The 19100-nt window shown below is 37.3% G+C and overlaps 1 protein-coding gene across 2 annotated transcripts in view; it reads left to right on the top strand.

Moving 5' to 3' along the window:
• The first annotated feature begins 374 nt into the window (after positions 1 to 374).
• The window catches only part of AHI1 (Abelson helper integration site 1), a 207327-nt gene continuing 188601 nt past the window's right edge, over positions 375 to 19100 (top strand). The window contains exons 1-6 of one of the 2 annotated variants that reach the window (XM_032844821.1): positions 375 to 520; positions 901 to 963; positions 5060 to 5127; positions 6717 to 6841; positions 13298 to 13857; positions 16187 to 16368. In XM_032844821.1, coding sequence (XP_032700712.1) covers positions 5118 to 5127; positions 6717 to 6841; positions 13298 to 13857; positions 16187 to 16368 — 877 coding nt within the window. In that variant the 5' untranslated portion in view covers positions 375 to 520; positions 901 to 963; positions 5060 to 5117. The remainder of the gene's footprint in view (positions 521 to 900; positions 964 to 5059; positions 5128 to 6716; positions 6842 to 13297; positions 13858 to 16186; positions 16369 to 19100) is intronic. The other variant, XM_032844822.1, reaches the window with a different exon arrangement.

The raw sequence follows: 19100 nt of genomic DNA, 5'->3' as shown, positions 1-19100 counted from the left end.
CCGGACCGGCTCGGACCCTACTCATTCGCAGGTCTCCCTGGCGCTAGTGGACGGGAGATTCTTTCTTCGAAGGACCGCGGACTCGCCCTTCCTACACGCGCACGAGGAGTCCCGCGCGCGGCCGCCGGAGCGCGTGCCCGACCGCAGTCTGAAGGCCCGCGGGCGCGGCGCGCGCACCACCTCCGCAAGCGCGACACTGCCGCAGCTCCGGGCCCCGGCGTCGGCGGCGCGGGGGCGGGGCCGTGGAGGGGCGTCGAGGCCCCGCAGCTGTCTGGGCCGGGAGCTCGGGCCGCATCGGTTGTCCTGGGAACGGAGGCGTAGGCAGGGACTGACGTCAGCGGGCGGCGGCCGCACTGCGCCACCCGGGGGGCTCTCAGAGCCGGAGTGGCTGGCGGGTAGGGTGGCTACGCGGGTGCCTGGCTCCCGGCTCGCGCCCCTGGCGGCGCAGAGATCCGCTTCGCACAGTCCCAGTGTCGGCTCCGGCGGGACGGACTGTCGGCCGCTCTGGACTCTGTTCTCCGTGAGTACGCTGCAGGCCTGCTGGTGGCGGGAGCCCGAGCCGGGCGCTTGGCCTGCCTGGGCCCTCTCAGAGGGGGCGGTAGCTAGGGGGACTGGTCAGGTCCGAAAGCGCGGAGGCGGCGCGCTGGGGGGCGGGGCGGGGGCGGTGCGGCGCCACCGAGGGCTGACCCGCCCAGTGCCGTGGAGCCTTGGGAGGTAGTTCTTAAAGAATAGCTCTAAGTACTTTCCCGCTCCCTTCCCTCGACTCTTGTGTCTCGTGAGTCCTTGGTGCGGTGTCCAGATCCGCCGTGGAGGAAATGCAATCTTTGCCTTTCCTATTCCGGATTCTGGCTTAAAAGCATTTAACTCAGACACGCACTAAATACGTTTATTTCCTCGTAGGGTGTCAGCTTGGTGCTGAACCTCGAACCTGTGAAATGCCTTCTTAATTACATCCGAGAAAAGGTGATAAGTGTGTTAACGTTTGTAAGAGTCATGTCGATCTGTATACAAACAGAAAAAAGAGTGCACTATTTAGAATCGCTACCAATGTGTATTTCAGCATTACTGTGGAAACAAACTGCAGTGTGTGGCTTTTACTTTTTTGAAAAAAGGATGCTAACAATTTTTTTCACCTGTTGCATTAATTATTTTGCTGTTACTGCTTGGAGTTTCAAGAAGAGATTGCTCGTTCTGAGAACTCTGGGAAATTTCAAAAAGTATTTGAAAAATCCAAATACCAGAAGTTTTTAAAACCGTATTTAGAATCTTGTTTGTTTATGGAGAGTATCTTGACTTATCAGTTCAATTATATATACAGGGTTTTCGTTAGTTTCTTTTTTTCCTATACTATAAAATTCAGCTAAAGGGTGAATTATCCAAGCCTCTGCTGCTTCTCCCTTTGATCTTTAGACATTTATTGGCCGGTAATCAGATATTTAGAGAAAAAGAAAAATGAGATGAAATGTATTGTTAATTTTCCTAGTTAGTATTTCTCAGCGTCTCTTATAAAAGGGTTTGTGAGGGAGAATCTTTAAAATAATCGTATATATGAGGCTCAGGAATGTCATTTTAAGTTTGACCTTATTTTTGCCAATGATGTTACTAACCAAATATTAGTCATTAATTCTATAATGTATTTGCTATGGGACACATTGTTTGGAAATGATTATTTCTGTAATGTATTCGCCATATTAAGTAGTATTCGTGTTTGTTCAACTGTTCTTTGAACTACTAAGTAATAGTAAATAATGTCACTACATTATGTATTGTATTGATGTATTTTATTTTATTGCACACTTATATTTAGTACTATAATAATAGATATAAAGTTATTTTATTGAGCACCTACAGTGTGCCAGCCACTGTGCTGATCACTTTGCTTTTCAGTATTTCCTTTTCTCCTTACAATAAAGTAGGTACCATTTTAATTTCCTGGGTCATAGAACATTTTACCAGGGTGAAAATAAAGGACTGAAGTAGAGAGGGAGGTATGGAGCTCGAGGCACTGTGGGAGCACAGAAAAGTATTTAACTGCCCCTTGAGGGTAGAGTGCTCCCAGAGAAGATACAATCTGCATTTAGCGTTAAAGGATAGTTAGGAGTTTGTTGGAGTGACAGAAGAAGGGCATATCTCAGGAGAAAGAGGTGGGTGTGTAATGGTATAAAGGCAGGAAGGCGTTTGGCACAATTGAGAGCCTGTAAGTATTTCACATGGTTAGAATTCAGAATGTGTGTGGAAATGTGGCTGGAGAATGAGTCATTTCATAAATAGCCTTGACCCCCGCAATGGTATGGACTTCCAATTTTTTTCCAGTAAGTGACTGAAATCTAGTGAAGAGATTTAAACAAAGAAATGATACCATTGCATTTGTATTTTAGTACATTTCTTCTGCTTGCAATGAAGAGGATGATTTATTTTTTAAAAGGATAAGGTGATAGAAGCATGGAAACGATCTTAAGAAAAAAAGTAAAATCTTTCCATAGTTTTTTTTAATCCCTCAAAGCTGCTGTATCATGTCCCTGCCTTTGAGGGTGAGAGAAGTCAGTAGGAAGCAGAATCGTGGAAAGAATTAGCCCCATGTTTCTTCTATGGGTCTCACCTTCCATTCATCTCTCCACCTGTTGCCACCAGATTTCCACCCCTGCACAAACAGCTTTGCAAACATGTGACTTGCTGACTGGACTGTAGATCCAGCGGACACTCTTTACAACTTGGTACCACACAGTGATAGAAAACTTTTTTCTTAAAATTCTTTTTCTTTGGGGGGGCACCTGGAGGCTCAGTTGCTTAAGCATCTGACTCCTAATACCCGCTCAGGTCATGATTTCAGGGTCCTAAGATCTAGCATGGCGCCTACCTGAAATTGTCTCTCCTTCTCCTTCTGCACCTTGCTTCCTCTCCCCCCCCCCCCCCCCCCGCCGGACTTGCTCTCTCTCTTTCTGTCTCTCTCTAACAACAACAACAACAACAACAAACTTCTTTCCCTTGGTTACCTCTCTCTTCGAGCTTTCACCTCTCTCTTTGATGTCCTTTTGCTTTATTTTTGGGCTCCCAGAATTCTGTCTTTGGCACTTTTTCCCTGAAACCACCACAGATATAAAGCCTAGTTCTCAAATCTTTAGCCTACTTGCTGGGTTACTATATTCTAATGCCTACCAAACAACCTGATTATACACATAAACAAATATACAGTGATAATAGCTGTCATTTTCAAAGGGCTTGCCATGTTCCAGGCATTGTGCTGTTTTATTTGCATATTCTCACTTAATCTGTACAAAAACCTTATGAGTGATTTATTATTGTTATTCTCTTTTGAAAGATTAGGAAATTGAGGTCCAGAAGTTAATTTACTGGCAGGTAGAACTAGGTTTTGAATCTAGGGGTGTGACACTGAGCCAGTGCTTGTTGCTGGCTAGTGCCCCTCAGATACCCAGCTCAACATGCCCCACTAAGCTCACTGAGTGTCCCCATAAGAAGTATCTATTACAGTCGTAACAGATGTTCACTGGTGTTTGTTTGTTTGTTTTTAAGACATTATTTTAAATCATTTGACCCTTATAACAACCTTTTGAATATGTACTGGTAGACTGATTTTACAGATGAGGAAACAAATGCCTAAGGTCACACAATTAACTATTTGAGACTAATTCCAGGACTTGGGTTTTAAACTTATCCATTATACTTGTCCTGTATTACAAAAAATGATACTACTGGCCTAAGTATTCTATTTTCAGAAAATGAGAATCATCCTTGACTCTTTGTCCTGCACTGTCAGTAGTTCTTATTTAATCTGTCTGAAATGTCTAAATACCATAAGTACCATAATTTTTTTGTTTAATGGTAAGCAAATCAAGCCGAATATAAGTAAGTCATTTTTCTTAGTGACTCATAGTCATATAGTTCAGCTGTTTTCCTATATATTGAATGACCACGGAATATATAAATATTAAGTCATTATTTGGTTTATATTTTTTCTACTTACGTGCTTTCAGGTTTCAATTTCTGATACACTTAGGTTTACATCTTCTCTCTTTTCTAATTTGGGGTAGATTGGAAAGTAGATGACCAATACTTCTTAGGTGTGTATCTACTAGGAAGAATGCATTTGGGCTCCCATCCATAAAGCACAGGAGTCTTTACTGTGTGAATTTAGTGATATCTATTTTGTCTGTGTACCAGAAAATTGTTATATGAGTTAACCCACATAATTAAGTATATGTGTATAATCATTCTTACCTTTTTAGCCTTTCTTCTCAGACTTTTCTGTCCAGAGTACCCATGATATTAGAGGAACCAGAACGTGGATCCCCAGGGATCTGGAGCCTTAACAGATAATTGCTCAGCTGACTCAAATTATGTTTTTATTTTTTTTTACAGTCTTCTGTTTTATTCTTAAAAATGTGTGAATATTGTGTTCTAATGTGGACATTAATATGTTTGTCTTGGACATACACCCTCATCTTTAAGTAAAATTGGAAATTCAGGAATACATATACTGAGTTTATCCCGGGTTTTGATATGTAATAATACACACCCATTATATTTGAGGAAGATAGTACAAATGCTTATGCTTAACCTTTTCTACTGCAACATTTTTAGTGGCAGGTACAAAAGTGTCTAAATGCATTGTCTGTGAATATGCTACCTACAAGCATATTTTACTAATTTAATAGTGTATGCTCTTGGGAAAGTCAATTCTTGGGTGGAGTTTGTTTTCTTAAAAGTACATCAAAATGTTTATTTTTCACTTAAAACACTTTTAAAAGTACATTAACATATTAAGTACATATTTATTGCCTTTCAAGATTTTTAAAAGTTTTTTGTTTCAAATACATATTTTATTCAAATATGATCCAGTTTTCTTTACTTTTCTTCAGACTCTAAACTAATCATATGTACTCTCAGTCATATACATAAGACTGGATAGGAGAATTTAGCTTTATTGGTATAAACCTGATGAGGTAGTGGACAAATCATCACATAATCTTGTGTGAAAAATGTTTTGTAATTTTTTATTTGCAAATTCCCTACTACAAATAAATTCTCGTTGTTTTAATAGGATCCTGATTGAGTCATTGCTTTACATTATAACTCAGTGTTCTCCATAAAGCTGAGAGATGCCCACTGGTAAGACTTTTATGAAATTTATATCTGCAATACATTTTATTTATTTACTTATTTTAAAGTTTGAATTATTTTAAGGGGTTCTTTGATTTATTAATGAATACATTAACCAAATACTACAATTAGATACTTAATAGTTTGATATTCAATTTCCTATTTATTTTATTTTCTTATTTGTTTTATTTTTTTATTTTTTTATCAATTTTCTATTTATTTTATTTTCTTATTTTGTTTTTTATGTTTTTTATCAATTTTCTATTTAATGTTAGGTATTAAGGTTAGTATGTATTAGATGGCAGTTTGGGTCTTCACTGGAGAAGGTAAATAATCATTACAGCAATGGTGAGTTTTTATTCCTTATTATCAAAATGGACGGTTTACTCTAGAGCAGGTAATAGCAACTTTTTCATAAAGGTAAAGCTAGTAAATATTTTAGGTTTATTCTCTGCTATAACTGCTCCCCTGTGCCATTGAAGCATAAAAGCATCCATAAGAATTCTTAACAGAGTGGGCATGGCTGTGTTTCAGTAAACTTTTATGAAGAGTAGATGACTGCCCTGTAGGCCGTAATCTGCCATCACCTGCTCTGGGGCAATCATCCATTCATTCAGCATTTATTCAGCATTAGGACATGTTTATTGAGTAAGTACACTGTGCTAGATCTCATGACAATAGTAGGGATGGTAGCATAGTGTAGTGGGCGAGACAGAGACAATATAATTATTTGTGTAGATATACAAATAATTATACGGTTTCAAGCTGTGTTAGGTGCTGTGAAGAAAAAGAACGGTCTGCCATGTGAAGAATGGGGAAATTCAGATGAGATTGCCAGGAAGTGTTCCACTTTTAAGGCAACATTTGAACAGGCAGCTTAACACCAGATAGCTGAGAAGTTAGAGGAAGTTTGCCCCAGGTAGAAGCAGCTTAACATGGGAAGGTGCTTATTCTGGTGGAGGAGTGAGAAGGGCAGAATGGCTAGACTGTAGGGATGGAAGGGGCTGTTTCTCTTGGTGTCAAGCTGTAGAGGTAGGCAGGCCAGGAAATGAGAACCCTGTAGGGCATGTGAAGGAATCTTTTTGTCCTAAGTGAAGTGGGAAACTGGCAAGGTCTTAAGCAAGGGAATAACGTGATCTGACTTATGTTTTAAAGAAAAAAATTAATTTTCAGCTTTTTGTATTTATGGTATGCTGATTATTGCCTAGGCAAGTGTTAGCCATTCTTCATGCAAATGATCTTTGATATAGAATTATTCTGATTTTACAGATAACAAAGATGAAGTTTAGAGTTGTTAAGTAACTTGCTTAAGGCCACCTAACAGTGGTAGATGCTATCGTGAGTCACAAGTGGAAAGTTAACTTAGTAGAGGAAACTTTTAAAGGGAGTAGCCCAAAAGGTAAGAGGGATTCAGGTGAGTGTGGTGTCACCAAAGCCAAAAGAAAAGTTTTACAAAGGAAGAACTGGTTAGTTCTAAAGTAGCTGAAGAACTCATGCCGATATTTACAAGACTATGTTCTTTAACATCTGCTAGTATATAGCAGATACCTGCTGTCATAGAGTTGTTTAGAAAATGACAGGAGTCTTTATCTTTGCAGTGGAGAGTGAAGCCAAGGTAAAAACCAAAGTTCGCTTTGAGGAATTGCTTAAGACCCACAATGAGCTCACTGATGAAAGAAAAAAACTGAAGAAAAAAATGGGCAAATCTGGAGAAAAAATTTCAGTGAGTAATCGATCATTTGGTAATGATGACATATATCTGCATGAAATTATGACTTTGATTTTAAAATTCTGAGGAACTTTGGAAATTGAAAATAGTTTATCTATGTCATAGTCAATAGCACATGGTATAAAAAGCTTATGTTAGAATCTGTATGACTCTTGGGATACTGAGTTCAATATTCAGTGCTATGCTACCAAAATAATGTAGACAAAATAATGAGAGTGCTGAGAGAATGGGCAAACTCAAGTGGCCAACATAGTACACATTTTTAAAGAAAATGGGTTTTTTAATCCAGAATTGTGAAGAATTTAGGGAGTAATATGTTACTCCAGATATTCAGCGGCTTGTCTTTATTTAGACTGATTGATCTGATTCTACCCAGCAGAACCAGGAGAAGTCACTGGAATCTGAAGGCAGTAATTATCTTTTTGTATTTGAGGTACACGTTCAAATGACAGGTTTTGGCAGCACAGTTGAAGAGATTAAAAATGCCAAACTCACCAGTACTAAACAGATCAACAATTGACTACAATCTGATTCCAGAATATTATAGAGTCTGTAATAGTATCCACGGTTAATGTACTATTCACTCTTCAGACCTGTCTTGCTATATTAGTTGGACCTTTTGCTCCTTTGACCATAATCTGTTATGTACACACACACACACACACACACAGGCGCAAATAACTTCATGCATGTTCTGGTAATTGGTACATAATATTTCTTTGGCTAGAGTTTTGTTAGTTATGTATAGCTTATATTTTACTTGTTGCAGATTTTACCCTATTCTGAATTTTGTCATGTGACCTCTTCATTCTAATATTCTCTCTGGCAGCCATCAACATGATAGTATATATTCTCAAGTGAGACAAAAATAAGTACTAACACTGGCCAGAATCCAGCTGCACACATGTGAGAGGTTTGTAGTACAGCTGTTTACTGTTGCATACCAATTTAGAACTCCTGGTAGAATCGGGCAGATTAGGTCTTCCATAGTGGATGCTGCACATTTGTATAATGCACTTCTCCTGGTGGTACTTGTATGAGTATGGTAGGGAGTAGTGGGATATGGAGGATGGAACATTGCATATTGGCATATGCCCTCTCTTGGGTAGGTGATATACATTGGACAAAAACAGAAAAAACCCTGGAAACAATTGTATATTTTTAAGGACTCAATCAAAGTAGAACCTCATGTTTTCTCTTACTGGGCTTTGTGAACTGGACTTTGTGAGCATGAACTAGGTGCTGTTTAGGCCGGGAATGCTCAATTGAATGGATAACCAAAAAATGGGCAGAGGAGATGTCCATTTAGCTATTGTCCAGTTAGATGTTGGGAACACACAAATGTGAGGTGACTAAAGATAATCTACCTCGCCTCTTTTGGTACATAGCAGGCCATTCAGACACCGCCTTTATCAGAGATGAGTATCCTAAGAAAAAATAGGAAGAGATTTTTTAGCTCAGAAGAAGGGGACTATTCCTGGAGGACTTACAGGAAAACAAAATATTTTTGAAATGATTTACTTTAGAAAATAAAAGTAAACCTCTTTTTATTTACTAGATAACAGTGCTTCCTATCTTTCAAGCACTTCTGAACATATTATGAATATTCACTAGTTTTTAATAACATGAAATGATGAGGTTTTATTCCATTTTAGTTAAGGAGACTGGATCACAGAGAGGTTGAATAACTGCCTAAATTTGCAAAGTTGGTGGCAGAACCAGAATTCAAACTCTTAACAATCTGGCTACAGAGCCCATTCTCTTAACCATAACCCAGTAGAACCTCTTTGAATAACATATGAAGAGATGGGACCTCATCAGAACAAAAACATGTACAGAACAGGCAGGCTGAGATTGGAAGGGAAGCTGGCTGAAATAAGAAAAGGAAGCAAGGAAAAGGCTGTACTAAGAGAATTCATAATAATTCAGATTCACCTTATTATTTTTCAATAATCTGTTAGGCACTGTGATAAGAATTTTGCAAATGCTCTTTCCGATTCTCATGTTAATCATGAAACATAAGTATTGGGGCTCTTATTTTGCATGAGAGGTTTTATAAACATCAGAACAGAAAAACCACTTAACAAAGATGTTAAATGTTTTGCCAGAGCCTTAAAGCCAGCAGTAGAGTAAGGGGGATTTAAAATTATAGTCTCTCCGTGTTCTGCCTTTAGTTGCTCTTTAAAAACTGTGTCTTCAGCCTAAAACAGTAGAATTGGTACCATGGAAAAATCTAATTAGTGATAAGGAAGATGAATTTGAGGCATTCTCCCATGAGAAGAAATGGCTAAAACTAAAATGAAGTAAGTAATGAAAACCTATAGAAATATTTGACCTCTAAGTAAGTGTTCCCAGACAATGCTAATGGAGCAGAAACAGTAGAAAGAGCATGGTGAAAAAAACCTTCTTGAGATTAACAGAAACATCTAGGAGGAGATGAGTCTATCTTGCATTCTGGGTAAAATTTATGAGATGAGAACTATATTTAGAACTTTGTAATTTCAGGAGAAAAGTTAATTTTGCAAGTATCTCAACAGAAAAAGTCACATTTGGTACATTCAGACCTCTCTCAGAAAACACTAAATCCAGAAGACAATAAAGCGATATCTGTATAGTATTGGGAAAAATTGTATCACAAGAAATCCAATGACCTAAGTGTCAGTTGTTTGTGAGGTCAGTAGTGAACATGAGAATGAACAGAGAATTATTATAAGTGTTCCCTCCCTGAAAACAAGAAAACTGTTGAATGTGTGTTATTTGAATATGTAGTACCATTTCCAGAAACATTAATCAAAATTAAGAATGTAAGAATAGAGAATTTATGGTCTGAAAATATATCTGCATGAGTCTTTTGAGACCAGTTAAACATATAGAACTTTGTTATTTGTGCCAAAAATAATTACTGAAGATTCATATTATATAATGTACCTGTGATAATGTGAGATAACAGGAACATTGTTTTAAAACATTGGGCAAATATTTCCTAGCTTGCAGAGCAAAAAAAAGTCCTATAACGATTACTTTTACCTAAAGTTGTAGTCAGAAGTTACTTCATCCTGGGGTTCAAAATAAGTGAAACAAGTAATATGTAAAATTGATTATTTTACTCTCAGAGTCATCAGATGTCAAGAGAAAATGGGTGCCTGGGTGGCTCAGTTGTTAAGCGTCTGCCTTCAGCTGAGGTCATGATCCTGGGGTCCTGGGATCAAGCCCTGCATCTGGCTCACTGCTGGGCAGGAAGCCTGCTTCTCTCTCTCCCACCCCCCCTGCTTGTGTTCCCTCTCTCTCTCTGTGTCTCTCTTCATCAAATAAATAAATAAAAACTTAAGAAAGATAAAGAAAGAAAGAAAGAAAGAAACGAACAAGTGAACACAACAGACTTTTTTAAAAAGGAACAAAGGTAGTGAAAGAAGAAATTTAAGAATAAACTCTTAGGGGTGCCTGGGTGGCTCAGTTGGTTAAATGTCTGACTCTTGATTTCAGCTCAGGTCATGATCTCAGGGTGGTGAGATGGAGCCCTGGGTTGGGCTCTGTGCTCAGCAGGGAGTCGGCTTGAGATTTTCTCTACCTCTCCCTCTGCCCCTCCCCCTGTGCATGCACACTCTATCTCAAATAAGTAAATCTTAAAAAAAAAAAAAAGAATGAACTATTAATCATAAAAATAAATGTAAACAGTTTAAGCTTCCTATTTCAAAAAGCAAACTCTAAAATAATTTTTTAAAATGTCAGGTGTTTGGCTTGCAACATTGACAGATCAAACAAAATGACATAAAGTTTAAAACTAAAAGTTGGCAAAAATATATACAAATCTAAAAAGAAACAGAATTTTCTCAATTATGAATATATTGAAAGAACAAAAAGCTTAAATAAATATGAACAAAAGAAATTTAAACATATGTTGAGAAAATATTTGTCTTAGCCAAAATGGGTTTTCTCCCTAAGAACTCAAGAAAATAGCATTGGGGCACCTGAGTGGCTCTCTCAGTTGAGGTCCAATGTTTTGGTTTTGGCTCTGGTCATGATCTCAGGGTCATGAGCTCCATATCAAGCCCTATGTGGGACATGGCATCTGCTTAAGAGTCTCTCTCTCTCCCCCAATACTACCCCATGCACACACACATTCTCTCTCTCAAATAAATTAATAAATTAATTTTTTAAAAAGAATATCTTAAAAATTGGCTATAAGTCAGCATCAGTAAATCAGTACAAATAAGTTGAATGAAAACCATATGATTGTATAAAAGTAAGGGAAAAAGCCGTAATATTTTACTTAGAGGATACTAGTGATTTTTGAAAAAAAAATTTGGTGTTCATGTAAGTGATAATTATGTACCTTCTGAGGTGCATACACATGGCTTATTGTGTCTGATTTCAGGAGCTTCCAGGGCCCCCTTTGAGAACAGAGGGTAGTCCCCTGATGACGTAAAGATACCTCACCAATAAGTACTTCCTTCAAAATCAGGATCCATAAGGAAGGATCTCTTTATCTCAAGAATATAATTAATATTCTTGAAGTTTTAGTAAATATAATTAGACAAGAAATGTAAATAGCATTATCATAGTTTTTCTTCACCTAATATTTGTCTCTACTACATACCGGGGACTATGCTAAGTGCTCTGCGCACTTCACCTTATCTCGCAGGAATCCTGTCACGTGAGTATAGATCGGAGAACAGAGAGATTAAGGAATTTACCCAAGATCTTACAACTATTAAGTAGTGAATCCAGATCCTTATGACTCCGGAGCTTATATTCATGACAGCTGAACGGTATGGCTTCCTTGATAAACCAGTGTGTAGTGTGAGCAAATGTATGACTCCCAGTGAGGAGGACAAGGACTTATACTTGATATTCCAAATAGTAATGTTATCTGTGCCAGTCAATTGAAAGTGAACAAGTATGCAAAAATCATCTGTTATAGCCTAGAAACACATCAGAAAATACTGCAGAACAGACAAATTAATAAGCATTTCATATACAGAAACTATAAAAGCCTTACAAGATCTTAAAAATAAATTTTTTAAAAATACAGATTCTTATATTAAAAACCTGTGATTTTTTATTAGTAGATATTTCGGAAAGCATGCACTTTATGTATGCTAGTTCTTTTAAGCTTAACCCAATAGTAGCAGTCTCCAGTGGGCTATTTATTTATTTATATTGGAGGGGTTCTGTAACAAATTATCTACCTATTTATTTATTTATTTATTTTAATTAACATGTAATGTGTTATTTGCTTCAGGGGTATAGGTCTGTGAATCATAAGTCTTACAGAATTCACAGCACTTACCATAGCACATCCCCTCCCCAATGTCCATCACCGAGCCACCCAATTCCTTTCACCCCCCTCTTCCCTCCAGCAGCCCTCAGTTTGTTTCCTGAGATTAAGAGTCTCTTATGGTTTATCTCCCTCTGTGGTTTTGTCTTGCCTCATTTTCCCTCCCTTCCCCTATGATCCTCTGTCTTGTCTCTCAAATTCATCATATCAGTGAGATCATATGATAATTGTCTTTCTCTGACTAATTTTGCTTAGCTTAATACCCTCTAGTTCTATCCGTGTCGTTGCAAATGGCAAAATTTTGGGTTTTTTGATGTCTCATAGTATTCCATTGTATGTATATACCACATCTTCTTTCATCTGTTGATGGACATCTATGTTCTTTCCATAGTTTGGCTATTGTGGACATTGCTGCTATAAACATTCGGGTGCACATGCCCCTTCGGATCACTACATTTCTATCTTTAGCATAAATACCCAGTAGTGCAATTGCTGGGTTGTAGGGTAGCTCTATTTTCAACTTTTTGAGGAACCTCTATACTGTTTTCCAGAGTGGCTGCATCTAGCCTTTTTTATTAAAAAATCTCATTTAAAATAATTTTGATTAGAGAAATATATACTGGTGTGTTTATTCTGTCATTTGACCTAATTTGATAATATTTAATATTGAGCAGCATTTTCAATGATGTATTTGGATTAATTGTAGGGTAATTCTGAATTACAAACTTTTGATTTTACAGTATAATTATGAGCAAAATGAATGACCTGGGTGTGTTTTCTGTTGGGAAACCTGAAATGCTTTAACTCTGTGGCTCCTTTAGCAATTTCTCAAATATCTTATAATTATAGTATGGATCATTCTGCCAAAGAGAAAATTAACATTTGAGATGGGAGCAATTTATTCACTTCTGAAAAGTCATTAAGTATTTTTCTCCATGTTAATTATCTCATTTAATCTGAGGTTACTCTCAGAAATTATGAGTCTAATGCCAAGAGCGTAAACTAGGCTAGTGCTAATGAGATGGTCTAGAATGCTAGACCATCTAGTGTGTTCAAGTAAAAAAATGAATTTATTTTCCCAATATTACACTGAATACGGATCATTGTGCTTTAGCTTTATGTCATTGAACTGCGCTTGGCTGAAACTTTGTTACTGTGCTTTCTTTTCCTAGCTTGACACTGTTAGAAGCAATCGTCTGAAAAGTAAAGAAACTAGAAGTGATGATGTAAGTCCTGCGAACACTAATAACTCAGAGGAGAGCATGCAAGTCACTAAAAGCAAACTAAGGAATCCTCAGTCAACGCCTGAAAATCCAGATGATGTTAGTGTAGAGGAAGAAAAGCAAGGAAAGACAAGTAAAAAGTCGGTGAAAACAGTATTCCAGATGACTGCACAAGGAATGGAACTGGAAACTCCTGTGAAGAAGGTGGATTCCACACATCAGAAAGCACGGACCAGGCCACAGCCAGGTGTTGCTCATCAGAAGAGCGAGAAGGCAGATGAAGAAAGAGAAAACGGTAATTTAGATGAGGAGGAAGAACTGTTGCAAATGTACCAACTCCAAGTAGCTGAAGAAATGGCAAAGGAGATTAAGAAGAAAATAAGAAAGAAACTCAAAGAACAGTTGACTTACTTTCCCTCAGATCCCTCATTGCATGATGGCAAACTGAACAGTGAGAAAAAAATAAAGAAAAAAAAGAAAGTTTCAATGTCGTCTAAAGCTGAAACAAGGTACTTTGCATGGACAGATATAAAATGTCCTCTAGTATTCTCAGCTTTTGAGTGATACCTGTAGTTACACTAAGAAAATTCTTAATCTTTCATGTGGATACATTACCAGTATAATAATAAGTTACACTTTCCATAGCACCTTAATATGTGCTAATTGCTTTATAAGAATTAACTTACTGATGCCTTGTAACAACCTTATGAGGAATAGTAACGCTATCACCCTATTTTGCAGATAAGGAAACTCGAAAGTTTAAGTCACAGAACCAGTATGAAGCTAAGCCAAAACCCTAGCAGTCTTGTTCTAAAGTCTCTACCTTTCAATACTTACATCTGCTTATTAAATAATAGAAACCCAATTTCTCTCCCTTTTTGGAGTTACAAATACCTATTTGGAAAAATGAATATAGTGTTTTTCTTTATCATACAAATGATATTTGCTTATTGTAGAACATACAGTAAAGACACAAAGAAGGTGAAAGTAACCTAACCATCTAAAGGTGATCATTATAAGCAATTTAGCATACTTATTTTTTTCTATATATGGTGCTTATACATATATGTTTGCATTTGGGGTGTGAGTGCTTCTGTGATCGTATTTATATTTATATGTCTCTCTTTGGGGGAAACGAGAGAAAAAATACCTTTTAACTACTTAGCTTTGTTTTCTGCAGTCCACATCTATATAAACAACTTGAAGTGGGAACATTCTGTATTTGATTATGCCCTGGCCTTCAGGGACAGGTTTCGCTAACGTCCTCATCCAAAAATAATTCCATTCTTACCAAAAGCTAGATAACTAGTGGTAACAAAAGGAGAGCAAAAAGAGTTGCTAGGCGAACATGTTACCATATGTATTAACTATCTGTTGCTGCACAAAAAGGCTACTCTAGAACTTAGCAGAACAACAAACATTTATTGTCTCTCAGTTTCTGTGGATCAGGAATCTGAGCATGGCTTAAGTGGGTACCGCTGACTCAGGATCCCTCATGGCCTACAGTCAGCATGTCAGCTGGGGGTGCAGTCATCTTAAGGGTTGGCTGGAGTAGGATCTGCAAGTGACAGAGCTGTTGGAAGGCTTGGAATATCCACTTCTAAGTTCACTCATGTGGTACTTGGCAGGTCTCAGGTCCTGACTGACTTGGCCAGAGACATTGATTCCTTGCCACATGGGTCTCTCCATGTGGGCTATTCACAACATGGCCACTTGCTTCCCCAGAGCAGGGGCTCTGAGAAAGAGAGAGTCATAGTCTTTATGGAATCTAATCTTTAATCTTGGTTTTAAAGTGGCATCCATTATGTTTGTCATATATTGTCTATTAGAAGTGGGTCACTAGGTCCAGCCCACAATCACGGGAAGGGACTCAACAAATATATTAAGAGCAGGAGGCAAGGAACATTGAGGGCCATCTTAGAGGCTACTTGCCACAGTAGACCATCAGTCTTTCTTACAGCTACCGTATCTGTTATGAACTTGTAAGCCATAGTTACTATTACATGTGAGTTCATGAATTTTAAATAAAACCACAGGTTACATGACCATGGCATGCAAAGGGTAGTTCTCTTTAAATAATAGTATTTGGTGATGTGATAAAACAGTATGGCTTTCTGGAATGATTATTTTGAATTATTTCTCTAATCTTTTTATTTCTCAACCTCTTTTTTAAAAATATGACTATATTGGAAGTCAGTTTTTTATTATTCAGGTGCAGATTTTTTACTTGATAAATTACAAACTTTAATAGGCTGGTTTTTCTCTACAATGACTATAACTCTAGGCTGCTACTCCTTAGCATTTATTAGTTCACATGATAACATATTTTCATTTTAATAATGGCCTTCTGAAAATGTGGTAGCACACCAACCCCTGGAAAAGATAATTAATTGTTATCTAGAAACCAAAAGTTGAATATCTGAAGCCTCTTGAAAGCAGAACTTAGAACACTTTTTTTTTTTGCTTTTAAATAAGGTAATTTAGAAATTTGTTCCTTAATCATTGACTTGGCAACACAGTGAGGATGTTTTCATCAGTCCTATAGAAAAACAGACTTACTGCTCATAAAATATATAACTTCATCTTTCCTGGGAGTTTAGAGCTCAAGTTTAATTTGGCTCAGGGGTATATAACTCATTACCAAATATAAAATAATACCTATTGATACCTAATTTGACAGTTTACCCTTTTAATGCATAATAAAATATATGTATCCCCTAGCAGGAAAGAATACTGATTTTAGGATTATCCTTGACTCTGTTCACTGTTCAGTTTGCTGCATCATTAAAAAGAAGAAGAATATATTTTTAATGGCTTGTACTTGGTTTGTATTTGCAGTACATTGACCATCTCTGATGACACAGCTGAAAGTGAACAAAAGAAAGCATCTCCAGTTAGAACAGTTACTTCAGATTCTCATCAAGATGAGAAAATAAGCTCAGTGGAAGACAATGTAGAAGACAGCATGCAAGATGATACAAAATCCAAACCAAAAAAAAAGAAAAAGAAGGCTAAAACAGGTTTGTTATCCAAATTAAATGAAAAATGTGCCTTGGTAGAAATAAGTGGATTCTAGGACTTTGAGTCCTTAAAAGTAAAGAAGATCTATTCCCAAAGACTATAGTTTAAAAAATCCAGTATAGACTGCAGTTGACCCTTGAACAACATGGGTTTGAACTGTGCAATGCAGGTTCACTTACACTGATTTTTTTTTATAAAAAAGTAAAGTACTGTAAATGTATTTTCTTTTTCTTATGACTTCCTTACAGCATTTTCTTTTCTCTGGTTTGCTTATTTTAAGAATATAATATATGATACATGTAACATGTAAACTGTGTGTTAATTGACTGTTTATATGTTATCAGTAAGCCTTCTGGTCAGAAGGGTATTAGTCCTGGGCGAGTCAGAGATTAAGCACAGGTTTGCAAATGCGCAGGGGGTTGGCACCCCTAACCCTGGCATTGTTCAAGGGTCACCTGTATGTGGCACTTGTTCTTGGATTCATGTATGTTAAAACATTTATTTATTTGTAACTGTGGGTCTCTTTGGTCAGTTAATATTACGTAAGTCATCTCTAATCCTTGACTTAATTTAATTGAACCCTAGAATGACATTAACTTTGTTGCTGTTGTGGCACAGATTTCTTCTTTATACCATTGAGTTTCAAACCCCTAAATAATTCAGACTCATATTTATTGAAAGTGTTAAGTGATCAGCAGTTAATAAACATTTCACATGTTAAGGCTGCAACCCTCTGTCACACGTGATTGTCTTCCCACGTCCTCAACCTGATTCAGTTTGTTTTTCCTTCCCACTTTTCCTTCCCACCCTCTTGCTTCGTGTCTTCCTCTTTACTCATTTTCTTTCTTTCCTCTTATTTTTCTTTACTTGTTATTGCCTTTTTCCTACTTCTTACATTCTTTTTTTTTCCTTTTCAATTTCAATTTAATTGGCCAAAAATGGGGACCAAAGTATGCAATTTTAGAATTTATGGTAGTTACTCATTGGATATGCAATTGATGATGCTTTGTGGTTCCTGTAATTACATTTGTAAAACCTTTGTTAAAGTATGATACACATACAGAAAAGTGTTCATGTTATAAGTATACTGCTTAGTGGATTTTCACAAACTGAACATGCCTATAAAATTGTCATCCAAATCTAGAAACAACACTGTTAGCACCAGAAACCCTGTAAGTCCCCTTCCCTTTCATTGCCCGTCAGGAGTAGACGTTATCTTGACATATAACACAGTTTATTTCTGCCTGGTTTTCTACTTTGATGTGAATAGAATCAGAAATACTGTGCTCTTTGTGCCTGACTTCTTTCACTGAAAATTATTTTTGTGAGATGTAGACTGTGGTGCTTGTGGTTGAGCTTATTCATTATCGGTTCTGCTTTTGCACTGTATGGATATCCATTGTGGGGCTATACTGCAGTAATTTACCAATTGTACTGATGGACATTGGAGCTGTTTCTAGTTCTAGGTGGTTACAAATAAAGCTGTAATATTCTAGCCATGTCTTCTGGCAAGCATATATGTACATTTGGGGGGCATCTTTTTTTTTTAAGCATAGTGTTACTTATTTATGGAGTTCCTATATCTTTCAGAACTGCTCACTGGTAGGACACAGGCTGGGAAATGCTACTCGGAAACATGGCTGTGATCCTTTAAATCTAGCATCTAAAGAAAAACTGAAAAAGTACTCCTCATTGCTTTCTAATATATTTATTTAGTTGAGCATCTTGTTAGGAGAAAGTCACTGTCAGAGATTATGAATATTTTTCACTTTAATAAATACTTCCCATTTTCCAGAGTTGGTTTACAAACTGATGACACTAGCAGTATTTGAGAACTTCTAGTGCTCTACATCTTCACTAACATTTATATTCTCGGTATTTAAAAATTTTAGCCATTCATAATGTATAATGATATTTCGGTTTTACTTTAAACTTTGGTAATTAATGAAGTTGAGCATTTTCATGTTTGTTGTGTACTTGGATTTCTTCATTTATATGCTTGTTTAAGTCTTTCGTGTATACTTTTAAGAAATGGAATTGTTTGCCTTTTATAATTTGTGAGAATTTTTTTCTAATTTTTAATTTTTTTATTAACATATACTGTATTATTAGCCCCAGGGGCAGGTCTGTGAATCGCCAGGTTTACACACTTCACAGCACTCACCATAGCACATACCTTCCCCAATGTCCATAACCCCACCACCCTCTCCCTACCCCCCTCCCCCCAGTAACCCTCAGTTTGTTTTGTGAGATTAAGTTTCTTATGGTTTGTCTCCCTCCCGATCCCATCTTGTTTCATTTATTCTTTTCCTACCCCCCAAACTCCCCACATTGCATCTCAACTTCCTCATATCAGGGAGAACATATGATAATTATCTTTCTCTGTTTGACTTATTTCACTCAGCATAATACCCTCTAGTTCCACTCACATCGTTGCAAATGGCAAGATTTCATTTCTTTTGATGGCTGAATAGTATTCTACTGCATTGTGTGTATGTGTGTGTGTTTGTGTATATATATGTGTGTGTGTGTGTGTGTGTGTATACACACACACACACACACACCCCACTTCTTCTTTATCCATTCATCTGTTGATGGACATCTAGGTTCTTTTCATAGTTTGGTTATCGTGGACATTGCTCCTATAAACATTCAGGTGCATGTGCCCCTTCGGATCACTACATTTGTATCTTTAGGGTAAATACCCACTGGTGCGATTGCTGGGTCATAG

The sequence above is a fragment of the Lontra canadensis genome, unplaced genomic scaffold, assembly GCF_010015895.1.
Source record: "Lontra canadensis isolate GAN:19392208 unplaced genomic scaffold, GSC_riverotter_1.0 scaffold156, whole genome shotgun sequence".
Lineage (NCBI taxonomy): Eukaryota > Metazoa > Chordata > Mammalia > Carnivora > Mustelidae > Lontra > Lontra canadensis.
This window is presented reverse-complemented; position numbering and strand designations above follow the sequence as displayed.